The sequence below is a fragment of the Schistocerca nitens genome, chromosome 9 (assembly GCF_023898315.1).
Source record: "Schistocerca nitens isolate TAMUIC-IGC-003100 chromosome 9, iqSchNite1.1, whole genome shotgun sequence".
Taxonomy (NCBI): Eukaryota; Metazoa; Arthropoda; class Insecta; order Orthoptera; family Acrididae; genus Schistocerca; species Schistocerca nitens.
In genome coordinates, this window is record NC_064622.1 from 230858996 (window position 1) to 230881577 (window position 22582).

General features: G+C 43.7%; 1 protein-coding gene across 1 annotated transcript in view; it reads right to left on the minus strand.

Annotated features, from left to right (window-relative positions):
* LOC126204147 (uncharacterized) overlaps positions 1 to 22582 on the minus strand; it is a 96637-nt gene that overhangs the window by 66418 nt on the left and 7637 nt on the right. Inside the window, exon 2 of the mRNA XM_049938556.1 lies at positions 650 to 913. Coding sequence (XP_049794513.1) covers positions 650 to 901 — 252 coding nt within the window. The 5' untranslated portion in view covers positions 902 to 913. The remainder of the gene's footprint in view (positions 1 to 649; positions 914 to 22582) is intronic.

Sequence of the window (22582 nt, forward strand, 5' to 3'; positions counted from 1 at the left end):
AGTCTCGTTTCAAATTGTATCGAGCGAATGGACGTGTATGGGTATGGAGAAAACCTCATAAATCCATGGACACTGCGTCTCAGCAGAGGACGTTTCCAGCTGGTGGAGGCTATGTAATGGTGTGGGACGTGTGCAGGACAATGCGACGCCCCAAGCGTCCAGAATTGCTACAGAGTGGCTCCAGGAACACTATTCTGTGTTTAAACACTTCCTCTGGCCACCAAATTCCCTAGTCATGAAAATTATTGAGTATATCTGGGATGCCTAGCAACGTTCTGTTCAGAAGAGATCTCCACCCCCTCGTACTCTTTCGGATTTCTGGAAGCTCTTCAGGATTCATGGTGTCAGTTCCCTCCAGCACTACTTCAGACATTAGTAGAGTCATGCCACGACGTGTTGTGGCACTTCTGCCTGCTCGCGGGTGTGCTACATGATATTAAGCAGCTGTACCAGTTTCTTTGGCTCTTCAGTTTGTTTTCTTGTTGGCGCCTTACTTGACACTCAGAGTAAGAACACGTGCATCGGAGTATAGTTTTCTAAGATTAGACTGACAGAACTGACAAGACTGCAGAAATTTCCAGGCGCCAGTGCAGAGTTTTGCTTTGGAGGTGAGTGGCGTGCTGCAGGTAGCAGTGCTCCAGTGGCCGACCTTTGCCGTGAGACCGATGACGGTGAGCGAGTTGTAGGCAGTGAAGGAGAGCTGTGGCAGGTCCGACGGCGTGTCCATGATGAGGCTGCCGTTGTTGGTGAGCAGCAGAAAGGCGTGGGCGGCCAGCACACAGCACAGCGCCAGCAGCTGGGGGAGCCGCCGGGTCTGGGACGGGGACCAGAGACCCAGAAGCCGCAGGCCTCGCTGGACGGCGCTCAGTGGCCAGACTGCGTCCTTCTGGCTGCACTCCATCTGGCAGCGTCTCTGGGAACATGAGTAGCTGAGCGCAGGGAGCGGGGTGGCGTGTGGGCAGAATGGGAAGGAGGTTCACGTCAGAGACGACCGGAACTCATAAATACACCCTAAGATAAAGAAACGACGCACCACGAAGAGCTATTCCAAATGGGACGGAATTTGGTAGATGTGATGTATATGTACAGACAAACAAACGATTACAGTTTAAAAAAAATTGGATGATTTGTTTGAGAGAAAGAGCTTCACGAGTAGAGCAAGTCAATAACGCTTTCGTCCCCCTATAGCCCTTATGCGAGCAGTTATTCGGCTCATCACTGACTGATAGCGATGTTAGATGTCCTCCAGAGAAGGTGAAAATTAAAGAAACTGACAATGGTAGATACAGACTCATGACTGGAAATGGAGGAAAAAATGTTCTGTGAAGGCTTCCATCCAGTCACTTACTGATCAGTCTGGCCTGGCAACGGAAGACAGCAAAACGAAAGCTGAAATTTTAAATGTAGCATTTGGGAAATCTTTCAAGCAAGAGGATCGTACAAACATACCGCCGTTTGATTCTCGTACAGATTCCAGTATGGAGGACATGGTGATAAACATCCCTGGGGTAGAAAAGCAGCTGAATGGGTTGAAAGTAAATAAATCGCCAAGTCCTGATGGGATTCCAATTCGGTTTTACAGAAAGTACTCTACTGCATTGGCTCCTTACTTAGCTTGCATTTATGGCGAATCTCTTGCCCAACGTAAAGTCCCGAGTGACTGGAAAAAAGCACAGGTGACGCCTGTATATAAGAAGGGTAGAAGGACGGATCCTCAAAATTACAGACCAATATCCTTAACATCGGTTTGTTGCAGGATTCTCGAACATATTCTCAGTTCGAATATAATGAATTTCCTTGAGACAGAGAAGTTGCTGCCCATGCATCAGCACGGCTTTAGAAAGCATCGCTCCTGCGAAACGTAACTCGCCCTTTTTTCACATGATATCTTGTGAACCATGGATGAAGGGTATCAGACGGATGCTCTATTCCTCGACTTCCGGAAAGCGTTTTACTCGGTGCTCCACTGCAGACTCCTAACTAAGGTACGAGCATATGGGATTGGTTCCCAAGTATCTGAGTGGCTCGAAGACTTCTTAAGTAATAGAATCCAGTACGTTGTCCTCGTTGGTGAGTGTTCATCAGAGGTGAGGGTATCATCTAGAGTGCCCCAGGGAAGTTTGGTAGGTCCGCTGTTGTTTTCTATCTACATAAATGATCTTTTGGATAGGGTGGATAGCAATGTGTGGCTGTTTGCTGATGATGCTGTGGTGTACTGGAAGGTGTCGTCGTTCAGTGACTGTAAGAGAATACAAGATGACTTGGACAGGATTTGTGATTGGTGTAAAGAATGGCAGCTAACTCTAAAGATAGGTAAATGTAAATTAATGCAGATGAATAGGAAAAAGAATCCTGTAACGTTTGAATACTCCATTAGTAGTGTAGCGCTTGACACAGTCACGTCGATTAAATATCTGGGTGTAACATTGCAGAGCGATATGAAGTGGGACAAGCATGTAATGGCAGTTGTGGGGAAGGCCGATAGTCGTCTTCGGTTCATTGGTAGAATTTTGGGAAGATGTGGTTCATCTGTAAAGGAGACCGCTTATAAAACACTAATACGACCTATTCTTGAGTACTGTTCGAGCGTTTGGGATCCCTATCAGGTCGGATTGAGGGAGGACATAGAAGCAATTCAAAGGCGGGCTGCTGGATTTGTTAGTGGTAGGTTTGATCATCACGCGAGTGTTATGGAAATGCTTCAGGAACTCGGGTGGGAGTCTCTAGAGGAAAGGAGGCGCTGTTTTCGTGAATCGCTACTGAGGAAATTGAGAGAACCAACATTTGAGGCTGTCTGCAGTACAATTTTACTGCCGCCAACTTACATTTCGCGGAAAGACCACAAAGATAAGATAAGAGAGATTAGGGCTCGTACAGAGGCATATAGGCAGTCATTTTTCCCTCGTTCTGTTTGGGAGTGGAACAGGGAGAGAAGATGCTAGTTGTGGGACGAGGTACCCTCCGCCACGCACCATATGGTGGATTGCGATGTATGTAGATGTAGATGTGTCTGGAAATGGACATTGTGTGTGCAACAACAACAAATAATCCCAGAACACAAAACAGACCTGCAGTGCGTCCACGTCACAACAGATGTTAAAACAGACCTCCATGGGACAGCAACTGCACTGTCGTTAAGCTGGCGCCAGCACACCAAGCGACGTAGAGTTCACAAGATCACCTGAGGCCAACGACAGACTTGCTGGAAACGCGCCGCCAACACCCTGTCGGCCACCAGTATTTGGGGTCGCCGCCGCGGACCGGAGTGCCACTTAGTCCAGTTAGTTCCAGTTAGCTCGAAATAGTTCGAGTCTGTACGTCGTGTGAGTTCTAGCATGTCACCGAGACAGAGCTGCTCTCTCAGTCTCTAGTTTAGAATCAGGCAGGCTGTAGCGAACATGATCCTATTAGTACACTGCCCTTGAAGTACAAAGTCCGCTATGAAGCTGACTTTGTACTGCATCAGCCGTGAGGCTAAAGTGGACTATATAGGAGAGCTTGTACCACAGCACATGGAAGCTTAAGTTAAGTAGCTCTTTGTTTATGAATAAAGAACCCAGTTAATAACTGGGTGCAGTTTGTGTTACAGAAAACGGATACCGGCCACCAACCAACATCCTCTCCCATCTTCCCATGGTACAGCTCTACAGAGACAATGTGACACCGTAAAAGCGGCTAATGAGGATTCAACAGGGATGGTAGCGGTTGTCATACAAGGTACACGTAATGGTACTTTGGCCCACACAGTGTTGTTGGGCCACTTGCCTGTAGTCTGCATTATGCTTCATCTCAATATACTGTAGAATCTGGACCTCCTGATCTGATGTACGCAGTGTCTGTCGCCTCCCTGCACATTCGTTTGTCTGAAAGGACCCATGATCACATAAACCCCTTGAAATGTGTGATGTGGCTGGTGTCTGTGAGTGTACTTGTTTTGTTATCGACATGCTGCGTCTTGACCGTTAATATATGCTTCGCCGCACACAAACACCATCTCGGCTTGTTCCCGACATGAATGCCGGACCATTCTGCTGCTTACATTATACTGCGTCAATCACACAGACTGCAGCACACAAAGAACCCAAAGCACGTCGTCAGAGGAACTTTCATTCGTCAGTGCCATCTACCGTGACAACTATGCATGTTCATAGGACCTTTTATACTCCATTTCCAGTCAGCAGGAATCCATTCCTGCAGTTTGTCGATTTATTAACGTTCACGCTCGCGTGTGTGTTTGTACATTTCTGAGAAAGAGCGGACGCTCCTCAACGTTCGCTTCAGTAGAACGCACAAACATCGTACAAACTCCTGCAGGAATCAAAATTTGCGAGTAGTGAGATTAATGAACAGGGGACGCTGCGTTGGAGCGTGTGATCAGTCGGTCAGGAACTGTCTCCTGATGATCGAAGCGGTTAAGGCAACTGCTCCTCTGAAGCAGGGAATCCGGGTTCAAAGCTCGATGTGGCACAAATTTTCCACGTTTGCCATTGCATTACCACAACGCCCTGCGCGGATGCCCTTCGCGATTTCGCACCAATCTGTTCCCTTTTATTTCCCTTCTTACATTTCGTGTTTTCATGTATGTACCAGCCGTGGTCTAGGAAGCCGGCGCGGTAGCTCAGCGTGTTTGGTCAGAGGGGCAGCTGCCCTCTGTAATAAAAATACTGAGTTAATCGATCAACAACGAACTTAAAAGGGTGTCTTACGACGTCCGCCCTGAACAGTTGCGACGAACAAAAAAGAACAAAATGAGATATTTTTTAAAAAAAAAGAGGGGTAGCGTCTTTGATTCATAAGCAAAATGTCTTCGGTCCCGGGTTCGATCCCCGCCACTGCCTAAATTTTGATAAATAATCAGCATTGGCGGCCGAAGACTTCCGGCATAAGAAGTCAGCCTCATTCTGCCAACGGCCTTGTCAAAGAGGGCGGAGGAGCGGATAGAGGTTCAGGGCACTCTCTTGTCCTAGGGGTGAGAAATTGCCCCTAAAGACGGAAGAATCAGCAATGATCAACGACATGAGGATGCAGAAGGCAATGGAAACCACTGCATTAAAGACACGTAACGTGTATCCACGGGACATGTGGCTTGTAATTGAAGAAGTGTTATGATGATCTCTCCATTGGCAAAAGATTCCGGAATAGTCCCCCGTTCGGATCTCCGGGAGGGGACTGCCAAGGGGGAGGTTACCATGAGAAAAAGATTGAATAATCAACGAAAGGATAACGTTCTACGAGTCGGGGCGTGGAATGTCAGAAGCTTGAACGTGGTAGGGAAACTAGAAAATCTGAAAAGGGAAGTGCAAAGGCTCAATCTAGATATAGTAGGGGTCAGTGAAGTGAAGTGGAAGGAAGACAAGGATTTCTGGTCAGATGAGTATCGGGTAATATCAACAGCAGCAGAAAATGGTATAACAGGTGTAGGATTCGTTATGAACAGGAAGGTAGGGCAGAGGGTGTGTTACTGTGAACAATTTAGTAACCGGGTTGTTCTAATCAGAATCGACAGCAGACCAACACCGACAACGATAGTTCAGGTATACATGCCGACGTCGCAAGCTGAAGATGAACAGATAGAGAAAGTGTATGAGGATATTGAAAGGGTAATGAAGTATGTAAAAGGGGAGGAAAATCTAATAGTCATGGGCGACTGGAATGCAGTTGTAGGGGAAGGAGTAGAAGAAAAGGTTACAGGAGAATATGGGCTTGGGACAAGGAATGAAAGAGGAGAAAGACTAATTGAGTTCTGTAACAAGTTTCAGCTAGTAATAGCGAATACCCTGTTCAAGAATCACAAGAGGAGGAGGTATACTTGGAAAAGGCCGGGAGATACGGGAAGATTTCAATTAGATTACATCATGGTCAGACAGAGATTCCGAAATCAGATACTGGACTGTAAGGCGTACCCAGGAGCAGATATAGTCTCAGATCACAATATAGTAGTGATGAAGAGTAGGCTGAAGTTCAAGACATTAGTCAGGAAGAATCAATACGCAAAGAAGTGGGATACGGAAGTACTAAGGAATGACGAGATACGTTTGAAGTTCTCTAACGCTATAGATACAGCAATAAGGAATAGCGCAGTAGGCAGTACAGTTGAAGAGGAATGGACATCTCTAAAAAGGGCCATCACAGAAGTTGGGAAGGAAACCATAGGTACAAAGCAGGTAGCAGCGAAGAAACCATGGGTAACAGAAGAAATACTTCAGTTGATTGATGAAAGGAGGAAGTACAAACATGTTCCGGGAAAATCAGGAATACAGAAATACAAGTCGCTGAAGAATGAAATAAATAGGAAGTGCAGGGAAGCTAAGACGAAATGGCTGCAGGAAAAATGTGAAGACATCGAAAAAGATATGATTGTCGGAAGGACAGACTCAGCATACAGGAAAGTCAAAACAACCTTTGGTGACATTAAAAGCAACGGTGGTAACATTAAGAGTGCAACGGGAATTCCACTGTTAAATGCAGAGGAGAGAGCAGATAGATGGAAAGAATACATTGAAAGCCTCTATGAGGGTGAAGATTTGTCTGATGTGATAGAAGAAGAAACAGGAGTCGATTTAGAAGAGATAGGGGATCCAGTATTAGAATCGGAATTTAAAAGAGCTTTGGAGGACTTACGATCAAATAAGGCAGAAGGGATAGATAACATTCCATCAGAATTTCTAAAATCATTGGGGGAAGTGGCAACAAAACGACTATTCACGTTGGTGTGTAGAATATATGAGTCTGGCGACATACCATCTGACTTTCGGAAAAGCATCATCCACACAATTCCAAAGACGGCAAGAGCTGACAAGTGAGAGAATTATCGCACAATCAGCTTAACAGCTCATGCATCGAAGCTGCTTACAAGAATAATATACAGAAGAATGGAAAAGAAAATTGAGAATGCGCCAGGTGACGATCAGTTTGGCTTTAGGAAAAGTAAATGGACGAGAGAGGCAATTCTGACGTTACGGCTAGTAATGGAAGCAAGGCTAAAGAAAAATCAAGAGACTTTCATAGGATTTGTCGACCTGGAAAAAGCGTTCGACAGTATAAAATCGCGCAAGCTGTTCGAGATTCTGAAAAAAGTAGGGGTAAGCTATAGGGAGAGGCGGGTCATATACAATATGTACAACAACCAAGAGGGAATAATAAGAGTGGACGATCAAGAACGAAGTGCTCGTATTAAGAAGGGTGTAAGACAAGGCTGTAGCCTTTCGCCCCTACTCTTCAATCTGTACACCGAGGAAGCAATGATGGAAATAAAAGAAAGGTTCAGGAGTGGAATTAAAATACAAGGTGAAAGGATATCAATGATACGATTCGCTGATGACATTGCTATCCTGAGTGAAAGTGAAGAAGAATTAAATGATCTGCTGAACGGAATGAACAGTCTAATGAGTACACAGTATGGTTTGAGAGTAAATCGGAGAAAGACGAAGGTAATGAGAAGTAGTAGAAATGAGAACAGCGAGAAACTTAACATCAGGATTGATGGTCACGAAGTCAATGAAGTTAAGGAATTCTGCTACCTAGGCAGTAAAATAATCAATGACGGACGGAGCAAGGAGGACATCAAAAGCAGACTCGCTATGGCAAAAAAGGCATTTCTGGCCAAGAGAAGTCTACTAATATCAAATACCTGCCTTAATTTGAGGAAGAAATTTCTGAGGATGTACGTCTGGAGTACAGCATTGTATGGTAGTGAAACATGGACTGTGGGAAAACCGGAACAGAAGAGAATTGAAGCATTTGAGATGTGGTGCTATAGACGAATGTTGAAAATTAGGTGGACTGATAAGGTAAGGAATGAGGAGGTTCTATGCAGAATCGGAGAGGAAAGGAATATGTGGAAAACACTGATAAGGAGAAGGGACAGGATGATAGGACATCTGCTAAGACATGAGGGAATGACTTCCACGGTACTAGAGGGAGCTGTAGAGGGCAAAAACTGTGGAGGAAGACAGAGATTGGAATACGTCAAGCAAATAATTGAGGACGTAGGTTGCAAGTGCTACTCTGAGATGAAGAGGTTAGCACAGAAAAGGAATTCGTGGCGGGCCGCATCATACCAGTCAGTAGACTGATGACCAAAAAAAAAAAAAAAACCAGCCGCATCACCAAGTGTGATGTTTGATCTATTGGACATCCCCGACAGAACAGACACCACTCGCATATACATACATTTAACGATTATTTTGATATTTTTAATGCAGTGTGTGTACTGTTTCTGATCAACTATCGAAACCGGTGATGCTTCGCAGTTGCAAAAGAATGTATGGGAATTGTATACAGGGTGGTCCATTGATCGTGACCGGGCCAAATATCTCACAAAATAAGCGTCAAATTAAAAAGCTACAGAGAACGAAACTTGTCTAACTTGAAGGGGGAAACCAGATGGCTCTATGGTTGGCCCGCTAGATGGCGCTGCCATAGGTCAAATGGATATCAACTGTGTCTTTTAAAATAGGAACCCCCATTTTTGTTACATATTCGTGTAGTACGTAAAGAAATATGAATGTTTTGGTTGGACCACTTTTTTCGCTTTGTGATAGATGGCGCTGTAATACTCACAAACATATGGCTCACAATTTTAGACGAACAGTTGGTAACAGGTAGGTTTTTTAAATTAAAATACAGAACGTAGGTACGTTTCAACATTTTATTTCGATTGTTCCAATGTGGTACGTGTACCTTTGTGAACTTATCATTTCTGAGAACGCATGCTGTTAAAGTGTGATTACCTGTAAATACCACATTAATGCAATAAATGCTCAAAATGATGTCCGTCAGCCGGCCGCGGTGGTCTCGCGGTTCTAGGCGCTCAGTCCGGAACCGCGCAACTGCTACGGTCGCAGGTTCGAATCCTCTCTCGGGCATGGATGTGTGTGATGTCCTTAGGTTAGTTAGGTTTAAGTAGTTCTAAGTTCTAGGGGACTGATGACCACAGATGTTAAGTCCCATAGTGCTCAGAGCCATTTGAACCATTTGATGTCCGTCAACCTCAATACATTTGGAAATACGTGTAACGACATTCCTCTCAACAGCGAGTAGTTCGCCTTCCGTAATGTTCGCACATGCATTGACAGTGCGCTGACGCATGTTGTCAGGCGTTGTCGGTGGATCAGATCCGGTGAATGTGCGGGCCATGGTATGGTGCTTCGACGACCAATACACCTGTCATGAAATATTCAGAACCGCTTCAACCGCACGCGAGCTATGTGTCGGACATCCATCAGGTTGGAAGTACATCGCCATTCTGTCAAGCAGTGAAACGACTTGTAGTAACATCGGTAGAACATTACGTAGGAAATCAGCATTCACTGCACCATTTAGATTGCCATCGATAAAATGGTGGCCAATTATCCTTCCTCCCATAATGCCGCACCATACGTTAACCCGCCAAGGTCGCTGATGTTCCACTTGTCGAAGCCATCGTGGATTTTCGGTTATCCAATAGTGCATATTATGCCGGTTTACGTTACCGCTGTTGGTGAATGACGCTTCGTCGCTAAATAGAACGCTTGCAAAAAAACTGTCATCGTCCCGTAATTTTCCTTGTGCCCAGTGGCAGAACTGTACACGACGTTCAAAGTCGTCGCCATGCAATTCCTGGTGCGTACAAATATGGTACGGGTGCAATCGATGTTGATGTAGCATTCTCAACACCGACGTTTTTGAGATTCCCGATTCTCGCGCAATTTGTCTGCTACCGATGAGCGGATTAGCCGCGACAGCAGCTAGAATACCTACTTGGGCATCATCATTTGTTGCAGGTCGTGGTTGACGTTTCACATGTGGCTGAACACTTCCTGTTTCCTTAAATAACGTAACTATCCGGCGAACGGTCGGGGTACTTTGATGATGTTGTCCAGGATACCGAGCAGCATACAGGTACATAGCAAACGCCCGTTGGGCATTTTGATCACAATAGCCATACATCAACACGATATCGACCTTTTCAGCAATTGGTAAAAGGTCCATTTTAACACGGGTAATGTATCACGAAGCAAATACCGTCCGCACTGGCGGAATGTTACGTGATACCACGTACTTATACGTTTGTGACTATTACAGCGCCATCTATCACAAAGCGAAAAAAGTGGTCCAACTAAAACATTCATATTTCTTTACGTACTGCACGAATATGTGACAAAAAATTGGGGGTTCCTATTTAAAAAAACGCAGTTGATATCCGTTTGACTAATGGCAGCGCCATCTAGCGGGCCAACCATAGCGCCATCTGGTTTCCCCCTTCAAGCTAGACAAATTTCGTTCTTTGTAGTTTTTTTCGTTTGACGCTTATTTCGTGAGATATTAGGCCCGGTCACGATCAATGGACCACCCTGTATATATCTTAATCTCCTTCTCCTCCGTCTGTTTCAATCCACTCTTGCCCAATTTCTTTGTCCATCTCATCCTCTTCTCCCCTCTTAGAGCATCTTCTCCTCCTCCTTCTCTGTCTCAAGGTCCGTCTCCTCCCCCCCCCCCCCGCCCCAAAATCTCTCTCCATCTCCTCCTCACTGGTTTCTCTGTCCATCTCCTCTTACCCTCTCTATCGATGACCTTAAGCCTTGTTTATTGTTATCGCTAATGAAATCCTGATTGAGAAATGAAATCACTTAAAATGAATGGGTAACTCGGAAGGGATCATTAGTGTAAGAGGTGCAGGAAAGATCTCTCCAACTTCTGGGTATCTGAAGACATTAGGTCCAGTGACCATATTTCTCGAATTTTTTTCTGTGACTGGGTAGGATTACAAAGTTCCGGATGATACGTATTCCATAGCAGTACTTCAGTCATAAGTCGATAAGCCATAAATACAAATTTCCTCTTTCCTCTTAAAACTGACTGCCAGGAAGAAACTATAATAGCGTATTGTTCAGTATACGGTTTTTGTTCAGAATTGTATATGAAGAGAAAAAAATATTTGTGTAGGAAAGAATTTGTCTAATGATTTAAATGCCGTGCTATATAATTTTAAAACGAAACCACACACATCCATAGCACAGCATTTTCGTTCTCGCAGTCGGATTTAACAAAAAATCTGTACTTTGTTGTATAAAAAATATATGTTCTAATACGTTGCCTATCTGTATCCGAATTTCATTAGAGAAACAATGTTTCCCCTTTACGTATTGCATACATATTTATGTTTCACATAAAAATGTCCTTCCGAAAATTTATTACAGTATCGCGTAAAACTGTCAAGTAACTCGAACAAAAACTGTTTGAGCTCTTTGCTAACAACGGTATCCCTTTGTGTGTTATACACTGCCAGAAAAAAATCAGTACACACTTCTGCAGGTCTCCAGTTCACTCAAGATTTATTATTGAATAGCGCATATGTAGTACATGAAATGATTACATTTACACATCAATAGCACAAGCGGATGTGAGGTACCAGATATCGATCGACACATGCTGCAGCACACCTATTATTAAGTACGTGGCGTAGCGTCAACGAACAGCAATGCAGGCGCTGACTGTGGCATCCAGTCGAACGTACAGATGGCGAATACTGTCCTGGCCTACGTTATGCCACGACTGCTCGACCTGTTCACGTAGTTCTGTAAATGTTGTTGGTTGGCGAGTCGTGCGAATCACTTCTCGACCAAAAATATCCCACACGCGCTCGATTGGAGCCAAATCCGGTGATCGTACTGGCCAGGGAAGTTGTTGCCCTTCTTGCAGCGCACTTTGAGTTCCACAGCAGTGTGTGAGCGAGCATTATTCTGGCGGAGCAAGACATCACCATCCTGTTGCAGACGGCAGAAAAGTGGGTCTAACAACATTCATCACGTACTGAGCGTTCGTTAGTGTCCCATCCAGAAACACCAAAGGTGTACGAGAGATATACACTATATGTTCAAAAGTATCCGGATACACCCAAAAATATACGTTTTTCACATTAGATACAATGTGCTGCCACCTACTACCAGGTACTCCGTATCAGTTACCTCGGTGGTCATTAGACATCGTGAGAGAATAGAATGGGACGCTCCGCGAAACTCGCGGACTTCGAAGATGGTCAGGTGACTGGGTGCCACTTGTGTCATACGTCTGTAAGCGAGATTTTCACGGTCCTAAACATCCCTAGGTCCACTGTTTCCGATGTGATAGTCAAGTGGAAACATGAAGGGAGACGTACCACACAAAAGCGTACAGGCCGACCTCGTCTGTTGACTGACAGAGACAACCGACAGTTAGAGACGGTCGTAATGTGTAATAGGCAGACATCTATCCAAACCATCACACAGGAATTTCAAACTGCACCAGGATCCACTGCAAGTATTACGACAGTTTGGCGGGAGATGAGAAAACTTGGATTTCATGGTAAAGCGGCTGCTCATAAGCCAAACATCACGCCAGTAAATGCCAAACGTCGCCTCGCTTGGTGTAAGGAGCGTACACATTGGACAACTGAACAGTGGAGAAACGTTGGGTGGACTGCCGAACCCCGCTGCACAATGTGGCGATCCAATGGCAGGGTGTGGGTGTGGCGAATGCACGGTGAATGTCATCTGGCAACGTGTGTAGTGCCAAAAGTAAAATTCGGAAGCCGTGGTGTTACGGTGTGGTCGTGTTTTTCATGGAAGGGTCTTTCACCCCTTGTTGTTTTGAGTGGCACTATCACTGCACAGGCCTACATTGATGTTTTATGCATCTTCTTGCTTCCCACTGTTGAAGAGCAATTCGTGGATGGCGATTGCATCTTTCAACACGATTGAGCACGTGTTCATATTGCACGGCCTGTGGTGGAGTGGTTACACGACAATAGCGTCCCTGTAATGGACTGGACTGCACAGAGTCCTGACCTGAATCCTATAGAGCACCTTTGGAATGATTTTGAACGCCGACTTCGTGCCAGGCCTCACCGACCGACATCCATACCTCTCCTCAGTGCAGCACTCCGTGAAGAATGGTCTGCCATTCCCCATGAAACTTTCCAGCATCTGACTGAACGTATGCCTGCTAGAGTGGTTCAAATGGCTCTGAGCACTATCAGACTTAACTTCTGAGGTCATCAGTCCCCTAGAGCTTAGAACTAATTAAACCTAACTAACTTAAGGACATCACACATATCCATGCCCGAGGCATGATTCGAACCTGCGGCTGTAGCGGTCGCGCGGTTCCAGACTGTAGCGCCTAGAACCGCTCGGCCACCACGGCCGGCTGCTAGAGTGGAAGCTGTCATCAAGACTAAGGGTGGGCCAACACCATATTGAATTCCAGCGTTACCGATGGAGGGCACCAGAACTTGTAAGTCATTTTCAGCCACGTTTCTGGATACTTTTGATCACATAGTGTAGCTTATCTCACCCCAGATCGTGAGGCCTTGGGGGTACGTCTCCGTCGTACATGCAAACGAACATCATTTGCGGGCAGGCAGAGTCCGCTTTCATCACTGAAGACCACGGTGCATCATTCAATCTTCCAAGTGATTCTCTGACGGATCCAGCTGCTCTCGCTATATGTCAGTGATTTTAGCTTTAAAATCTTTGAGCTTTGCATATGATGCAGCGTCTGTGATAGTAGTTCTCTCGGTAAAGGTGCCTGGTCATTGTTAGTAAAACTTTATGCTCGACTTTTGCCAGAAGCTTTTCCGCCTAGCGTTCTGTTCTACTATTGACTGAAGCCTAGGCATTACATGCCGAATCCACCATGTCAAAGCGTCGGGATGGCGGTGTCTCTCATCTAAATCTACTTGGCTACCGTGCAAATCATACTCAAGTACCTGACAGAGGAACCATCTTCACAATAATTCCCTTTTATCCCACTCTCGAACAGCGCGCGGAAAAAAACGTACACTTTTATTTTTCCGTGCGAGCTCTGATTTGCCTTATTTTATTACGACGATCGTTTCTCCCTATGTAGATCGGTGTCAACAAAATATTTTCGCATTCGGAGGAGAAAGTTGGTGATTGACATTTCCTGAGAAGACCCCGTCGCAACGAGAAACGCCTTTATTGTAGCGATGTCCACTTCACATCCTGTATCGTGTCCGTGACACTCTCCCCCCTATTTCTCGATAATATAAAACGTGCTGCCCTTGTTTGAACTTTCTCGACGTACTCCATTAATACTATCTGGTATGCATCCCACATCGCGTAGCAGTACTCGAAAAGAGGACGGAAAGGCTTAGTGCAGTCAGTCTCTTTAGTTCGCCTTCCCCACAACATTTTCCAGCGTTCTTTCCAATTTAAGCTGTTCGTAATTGTAATTCCTAGATATTTAGTTGAATTTACGCCCTTTAGATTTGATGGATTTATCATGTATCCGAAGTTTAACCGATTCCTTTTAGCACTTATCTGCATGACTTCACACTTTTCTTTTTTAGGGTCAATTGCCAATTTTCGCACCATACAGATAGGTTATCTAAATCGACTTGCCACTGGTTTTGATCTTCTGGTGACTTTACTAGACGATAAACGACAGCACCATCTGCAGACAACCTAAAATACTTGTCAGATGTAAGCAGACAACCACATTTCATCAGTGATGCTGAGTACGATTCCGTAGGAACGTAGCCATCTCGGGATAACGCCATTCGAAAATTCGAATCGTCGATTGAATGCACGTACGTTACGGATCCCATATCCAGCATGTACGATTTCTACGTCACTAACCGAGCCATCAAAACGTTTAAAACTTCGATTGCCACCAGCGGAAGTTACAATACTTTCATATAATTGGGAAGTTTTGAGTCTCATAAAAATATAGTTCAAAATCAAATCCAATTGAAAACCAATAATATCTTCATGAGCAATCTTATGTTCCATACGTACCAGTTTGTGAACGTCTAAAGCAAGAGGATGTGGAGAGTTTCGATCGAAAATGCGCTGGACACAATCTGTTATACTTAAGTTCTACATGTTGCTTACAACGTCGTTACGGCACGCACTAAATCGTGAACCTCACGGGAAGCGTAAACACGTAGCAGCTGTGGTGGTGGACGAAAGACTGCTGCCGCACGTCCACTCGTTGTTACGGCTGCCATTCGACTGGACCACTACGCTATCACACCAGATGCGAACTACAGCAGGCTTTCTGCTAAATCTAGGGAAGTGGGTGTTCCAGAGTCATCGCCTGAGTCAGATAGTCCCTGAAGTGGTCGAAGGCTTCCTGCATGTCAGTGGTCCATTTCATCTTCCATTTATTGTTAATGTTTTTCACTCTGAGGGCCTCGGTGAGTGGGGCCTGAATTGTAGATTCCTGTGGGAGGTAGCGGCACTAAATGTTGATCATCCCTAGAAATCGATGTAATTCCTGGTAGTCTTGAGGGGGTGGTAATAGGTGAATGAGTTCTTTTCGTTGTGGTGTAGGGTGGATGCCTGCAGCATTGACAGTGTGACTGAGAAAAGTAACCTCACGCTGTCAGAGTTGGAGCTTTTCCTCATTAATTACGTCGCCATTTGCAGTAAGTATATTGGAAACTTGTTTGCGGTCAGAGTCGTGCATGTCACTATCCTGAGAAAAAATTAAGATGTCGTCAAGATAAGTGTAGCAAAAGAGTAGCTTAAATAGGATGCTGCCCAAAAACCGTTGCCAGGTCTGGGCTGTGTTTTTGGGGCCATAACGCGTAAAAAGGTATTCAAATAAGCCGAAAGGTGTGGTGAATGCTGCCTTTTACACATCTTTTGCACTCATACGTATCTGATGATAGGACTGTTTGCATTCCAGACGGTGATGACAGAAGCACCTGCAAGATAGTGAATATAGATCCGTATATTCGGTGTTGAGTGACTGTTACTTATGGTTCGTGCATTAAGAGTTCTATCACCACCATGTAAGCACACGGAACCGTATTTCTTCTACAGCTACATCGACATGGATACTCTACAAATCACATTTAAGTGCCTGGCAGAGGGTTCATGGGACCACTTTCACAAATCTCTATTATTTCAATCTCGCATATCGCGCGGAAAGAACGAACACCTATGTCTTTCCGTACGAGCTCTGATTTCCCTTCTTTTATCGTTGTGATCGTTTCTCCCTATGTAGGTCGGTGTCAACAAAATATTTTCGCATTGGGAGGAGAAAGTTGGTGATTGGAATTTCATGAGAAGATTCCCCACAACGAAAAACACCTTTCTTTTAATGATGGCTAGTCCAAATCCTGTATCATTTTAGTGACACTCTCTCCCATATTTCGCGATAATACAAAACGTGCTGCCCTTCTTTGAACTTTTTCGATGTACTCCGTCAGTCCTATCTGGTAAAGATCCCACACCGCGCAGCAGTATTCTAAAAGAGTACGGACAAGCGTAGTGTAGACAGTCTCCTTAGTAGGTCTGTTACATTTTCTAAGTGTCCTACCAATTAAACGCAGTCTTTGGTTAGTCTTCTTGAAGTGTTTGTTATGTTTATTTTTGGATTCATTTAAAAAATAATAATCTAAAGTAATAGAAATTCATTTGTTAAGAAAAATCGTAAACCCTTTGGAATATTGTTATTACCGTAGAGTGAGGTAGTAGTAAGCATGCCTCTGATATGATCGGACGTATTTTTGTATTCTGGACGAATACAGCAAGGAACATGACATTTCTTGGTCATCAATGGGCCAACGAATGAGAGATGACTGCTGCAGCTTTTCGCTAGACCTGAAGCAACAGAGTAGCATGTAAAGTGAAGACTGATTGGATTGCGATTCCAGTCTCGCCGAAGGCCAGATTTTTATTCCCTTAGTGACACAACTACAAGCAGCCATATCGAAAATCAGTAAGAAAATCTTAAGAAAATTTGTCCATCAAAAATCGTCTCGCTACTTCCAGTATCCCACAGTGTAAGGGCGAGAAACGTATCATATTACACACTTGATATTGTCTCTTTCCGCTTCTGCTTACATAATTTTTGGTTTCTGTGAATACACAATTTTATTTATGAAATTCCACATTTCCATGCTGCTTGTATATGACGCAGGTCAGGAAGTAAACAGAGACCACTTGAAAACTTAAAGTGAATAATTGCTTCCTAATTCGTGCCAATATAGGACTGCTTGTGTTATAGATACTTTAACTCTTGTTAACAATAGACTTTCGCTGTCCGTTTACCACAGTAACTTGTAATAGATTTGTACTAGTGCAGTGCATAGTTAATAGCGTTTTCCATTAGTTTATAGAATACCATTATCAACAGTATATTCTCCCACATTAGCTGAAACAATCTGACAATGCTCAGGTAGATTACCGATTTCATCTCTGCAGAATCTCACTGGTTCTGACGAGGATGTGCCGTAACGGCAAGTGCACTAACCAGGTTTCCATAAACTTCCCTCAGTGGAAGAGGGGTCAAAATAACGAAACACGTGTCTCGGCTTATCCATAGATACTGACAAAATGATGTCGAAGTTTTCGAGGTACTTTACGTGCCTTCTAGCGTGTAAACAGTTGAGCCAAAACAGTGGCACAGGGCTAGTGATCGTGAATTCACACTTTTGGGCCCCGAATTCGGAACCCGATTAATATTTTTATTTTTGTTTTTCATTTATTTACCCGTGTCTGTAGAACATTACTGTGTTGTTGTTGTTGTGGTTTTCAGTCCAGAGACTGGTTTGATGCAGCTCTCCATGCTACTCTATCCTGTGCAAGCTTCTTCATCTCCCAGTACCTACTGCAACCTACATCCTTCTGAATCTGCCTAATGTATTCATCACTTGGTCTCCCTCTACGATTTTTACCCTCCACGCTGCCCTCCAATGCTAAATTTGTGGTCCCTTGATGCCTCAAAACATGTCCTACCAACCGATCCCTTCTTCTAGTCAAGTTGTGCCACAAACTTCTCTTCTCCCCAATCCTATTCAATACCTCCTCATCAGTTACGTGATCTACCCACCTTATCTTCAGCATTCTTCTGTAGCACCACATTTCGAAAACTTCTATTCTCTTCTTGTCCAAACTGGTTATCGTCCATGTTTCACTTCCATACATAGCTACACTCCATACAAATACTTTCAGAAACGACTTCCTGATACTTAAATCTATACTCAATGTTAACAAATTTCTCTTCTTCAGAAACACTTTCCTTGCCATTGCCAGTCTACATTTTATATCCTCTCTACTTCGACCATCATAAGTTATTTTACTCCCTAAATAGAAAAACGCCTTTACTACTTTAAGTGTCTCATTTCCTAATCTAATTCCCTCAGCATCACCCGACTTAAGTCGACTACATTCCATTATCCTCGTTTTGCTTTTGTTGATGTTCATCTTATACCCTCCTTTCAAGACACTGTCCGTTCCGTTCAACTGCTCTTCCAAGTCCTTTGCTGTCTCTGACAGAATTACAATGTCATCGGCGAACTTCAAAGTTTTTATTTCTTCTCCATGGACTTTAATGCCTGCTCCGAACTTTTCTTTTGTTTCCTTTACTGCTTGCTCAATATACAGATTGAATAACATCGGGGAGAGGCTACAACCCTGTCTCACTCCTTTCCCAACCACTGCTTCCCTTTCATGCCCCTCGACTCTTATAACTGCTATCTGGTTTCTGTACAAATTGTAAATAGCCTTTCGCTCCCTGTATTTTACCCCTGCCACCTTCAGAATTTGGAAGAGAGTATTCCACTTAACGTTGTCAAAAGCTTTCTCTAAGTCTACAAATGCTAGAAACGTAGGTTTGCCTTTTCTTAATCTTTCTTCTAAGATAAGTCGTAAGGTTAGTATTGCCTCACGTGTTCCAACATTTCTACGGAATCCAAACTGATCTTCCCCGAGGTCCGCTTCTACCAGTTTTTCCATTCATCTGTAAAGAATTCGCGTTAGTATTTTGCAGCTGTGACTTATTAAACTGATAGTTCGGTAATTTTCACATCTGTCATCACCTGCTTTCTTTGGTATTGGAATTATTATATTCTTCTTGAAGTCTGTGGGTATTTCGCCTGTTTCATACATCTTGCTCACCAGATGGTAGAGTTTTGTCATGACTGGCTCTCCCAAGGCCATCAGTAGTTCTAATGGAATGTTGTCTACTCCCGGAGCCTTGTTTCGACTCAGGTCTTTCAGTGCTCTGTCAAAATCTTCACGCAGTATCTTATCTCCCATTTCATCTTCATCTACATCCTCTTCCATTTCCATAATATTGTCCTCAAGTACATCGCTCTTGTATAGACCCTCTATATACTCCTTCCACCTTTCTGCCTTCCCTTCTTTGCTTAGAACTGGGTTGCTATCTGAGCTCTTGATATTCATACAAGTAGTTCTCTTCTCTCCAAAGGTCTCTTTAATTTTCCTGTAGGCAGTAACTATCTTACCCCTAGTGAGACCAGCCTCTACATCCTTACATTTGTCCTCTAGCCATCCCTGCTTAGCAATTTTGCACTTCCTGTCGATCTCATTTTTGAGACGTTTGTATTCCTTTTTGCCTGCTTCATTTACTGCATTTTTATATTTTCTCCTTTCATCAATTAAATTCAATATTTTTTCTGTTACCCAAGGATTTCTATTAGCCCTCGTCTTTTTACCTACTTGATCCTCTGCTGCCTTCACTACTTCATCCCTCAGAGCTACCCATTCTTCTTCTACTGTATTTCTTTCCCCCATTCCTGTCAATTGTTCCCTTATGCTCTCCCTGAAACTCTCTACAACCTCTGGTTGTTTCAGTTTATCCAGGTCCCATCTCCTTAAATTCCCACCTTTTTGCAGTTTCTTCAGTTTCAATCTGCAGTTCATAACCAATAGATTGTGGTCAGAATCCACATCTGCCCCTGGAAATGTCTTACAGTTTAAAACCTGGTTCCTAAATCTCTGTCTTACCATTATATAATCTATCTGATACCTTTTAGTATCTCCACGATTCTTCCAGGAATTCAACCTTCTTTTATGATTCTTGAACCAAGTGTTACCTATGATTAAGTTATGCTCTGTGCAAAATTCTACAAGGCGGCTTCCTCTTTCATTTCTTCCCCCCAATCCATATTCACCTACTATGTTTCCTTCTCTCCCTTTTCCTACACTCGAATGCCAGTCACCCATGACTATTAAATTTTCGTCTCCCTTCACTACCTGAATAATTTCTTTTATCTCGTCATACATTTCATCAATTTCTTCATCATCTGCAGAGCTAGTTGGCATATAAACGTGTACTACTGTAGTAGGCATGGGCTTTGTGTCTATCTTGGCCACAATAATGCGTTCACTATGCTGTTTGTAGTAGCTAACCCGCACTCCTATTTTTTTATTCATTATTAAACCTACTCCTGCATTACCCCTATTTGATTTTGTATTTATAACCCTGTAATCACCTGACCAAAAGTCTTGTTCCTCCTGCCACCGAACTTCACTAATTCCCACTATATCTAACTTTAACCTATCCATTTCCCTTTTTAAATTTTCTAACCTACCTGCCCGATTAAGGGATCTGACATTCCACGCTCCGATCCGTAGAATGCCAGTTTTCTTTCTCCTGATAACGACTTCCTCTTGAGTAGTCCCCGTCCGGAGATCCGAATGGGGGACTATTTTACCTCCGGAATATTTTACCCAAGAGGACGCCATCATCATTTAATCATACATTAAAGCTGCATGTCCTCGGGAAAAATTACGGCTGTAGTTTCCCCTTGCTTTCAGCCGTTCGCAGTATCAGCACAGCAAGGCCGTTTTGGTTAATGTTACAAGGCCAGATCAGTCAATCATCCAGACTGTTGCTCCTGCAACTACTGAAAAGGCTGCTGCCCCTCTTCAGGAACCACATTTTGTCTGGCCTCTCAACAGATACCCCTCCGTTGTGGTTGCACCTACGGTACGGCCATCTGTATCGCTGAGGCACGCAAGCCTCCCCACCAACGGCAAGGTCCATGGTTCATGGGGGAAGAGAACATTACTACACGAACGTTTTCTATTGTGTATTCAAATAGCGTTGTCCTCATTCGTCTACTGAGCGTATGTCTGGTGAATGAATTGAAAAATATAAAAAAATTAATGAGAAAATTATTTGCAATTGTTTTCGGTGAAACTCCTGTTATGTATCTTGATTCAAAATCAATTGAAAGCACCAGTTTTTGGTTAAACGAAATTATTGTCAAGGCGTGAAATCTTCAGTACTGTTAACGACGTTTCTTTCCCGAGTGAGATTTTTACGAAAAAATGTCGCTGTGGCAAACTTGCCTTCTCGCGCGATGCTCGCTATGTTTGCAATTTCTATGTTTAGAATGTTTCCACAGTCTGTATCATCCAATGGTATGCAGCAAATTTTCCTGAAGGATACAAGAATAACAGACTTTAAAGAAATGGTAACCCTTCAAAATATGATACACGCATACAGTGCGTAATAAATGTGTGACACACATTGTGAAACCCAGTTGTGGTCTTACAATTAACATAATGCCCATGTATCCCATGACGTTATAAGAAACATTCGTGTAATAATTTCATATCAACAGGGATAGATAAATAAAAAATAAAAATAAATAAAAACAATAATTCGGTTTCGAACACGGGGCACAAAGTGAAAGGTCGCGACGCTATCCGCTTTGCCATCGTTTCGGCTGAGATTATAGCGCGCAAAAGGAATCTAAAACGCACCGAAATCTTTGACCCGTTTTCTCAGATGCGGTCGAGTATCTACGGTTAAGCCGAGACATCTGTTCATTTATTTTGACTCCTATTCCACTGTGCCAAGTTTATGGGAGATCGAGCTGTGACATTCGACGTGTTTTCCTCGTGACCTAAAGATGTTGTCAGTTCATTTTCGCACTAAAAGGAATTTTCTTGACGGTTTTTCGATATGGGGCAGGAAAGGTAAGCATTTTACGACACAAGATCAATAGAATAATTGCATGAGTGATGACTTCCGAAACAGACTCCTAGATTATATTGTTTGTGAATTAAGGAGGGTGCGTTATCGTGCAGTAGGAGCACTTGATGCAGTTTGGTGGTTGGTTCTTCTACACTGCGACTGACAGTTGTTTCAGCTGTTGGCAATAAATGCCAGCTGCGATGGGCACACCCCTGGGTAGGAGTTTGTAGTGCACAACACCTTTCCTTCAGTCACCAGATGCAAAACATTATGTTCATACTGCGCTTTGCTCGAGTAGTGTTCTGTTGCGGCTCAGACATTAATTTCTTTTTAAGAAATTAACGCATCATAACTCTCATGATCTCTAGCAATAGTGCATGGAATGCCAGTACGATCGCTTTTGAAACAAGAAAACCATTTTCAGACTAGGCTCATACACAACACAGAGGTTTCGAACTGCCTCCGCTGCCTTCAACCTTCTATTAAACCCAAAGCGAACAATGTATCGCAAACATTAGACCTTTTCCCACTTGCACCCTATTTTACAACGCTTACACAAAGTTCATAAGTTTCAAGCATGTAAAATCCAGTACATAACTACAAGACAAATACTAAAAGTTCAAAGAAGAAAATGACAGTTGTTAAATACACTCAAGAGTCGCGTCGCGCTGCGTTCTCCTGATTGGACGGCGCCTGACGGCAGGCTGTGCGTGGCCTGTGACCGGTAGGCGTAGCAGATGGCCGCTGTAGGGCGAGGAAACTCTCAAGCGTAAATTGATAGCCTTGATGCAGCCACGAGCTGTTTTGCGGTACTGTTTCTGTAAGTTTTTGATATTACTGATGGATTAGAATGTGAAGC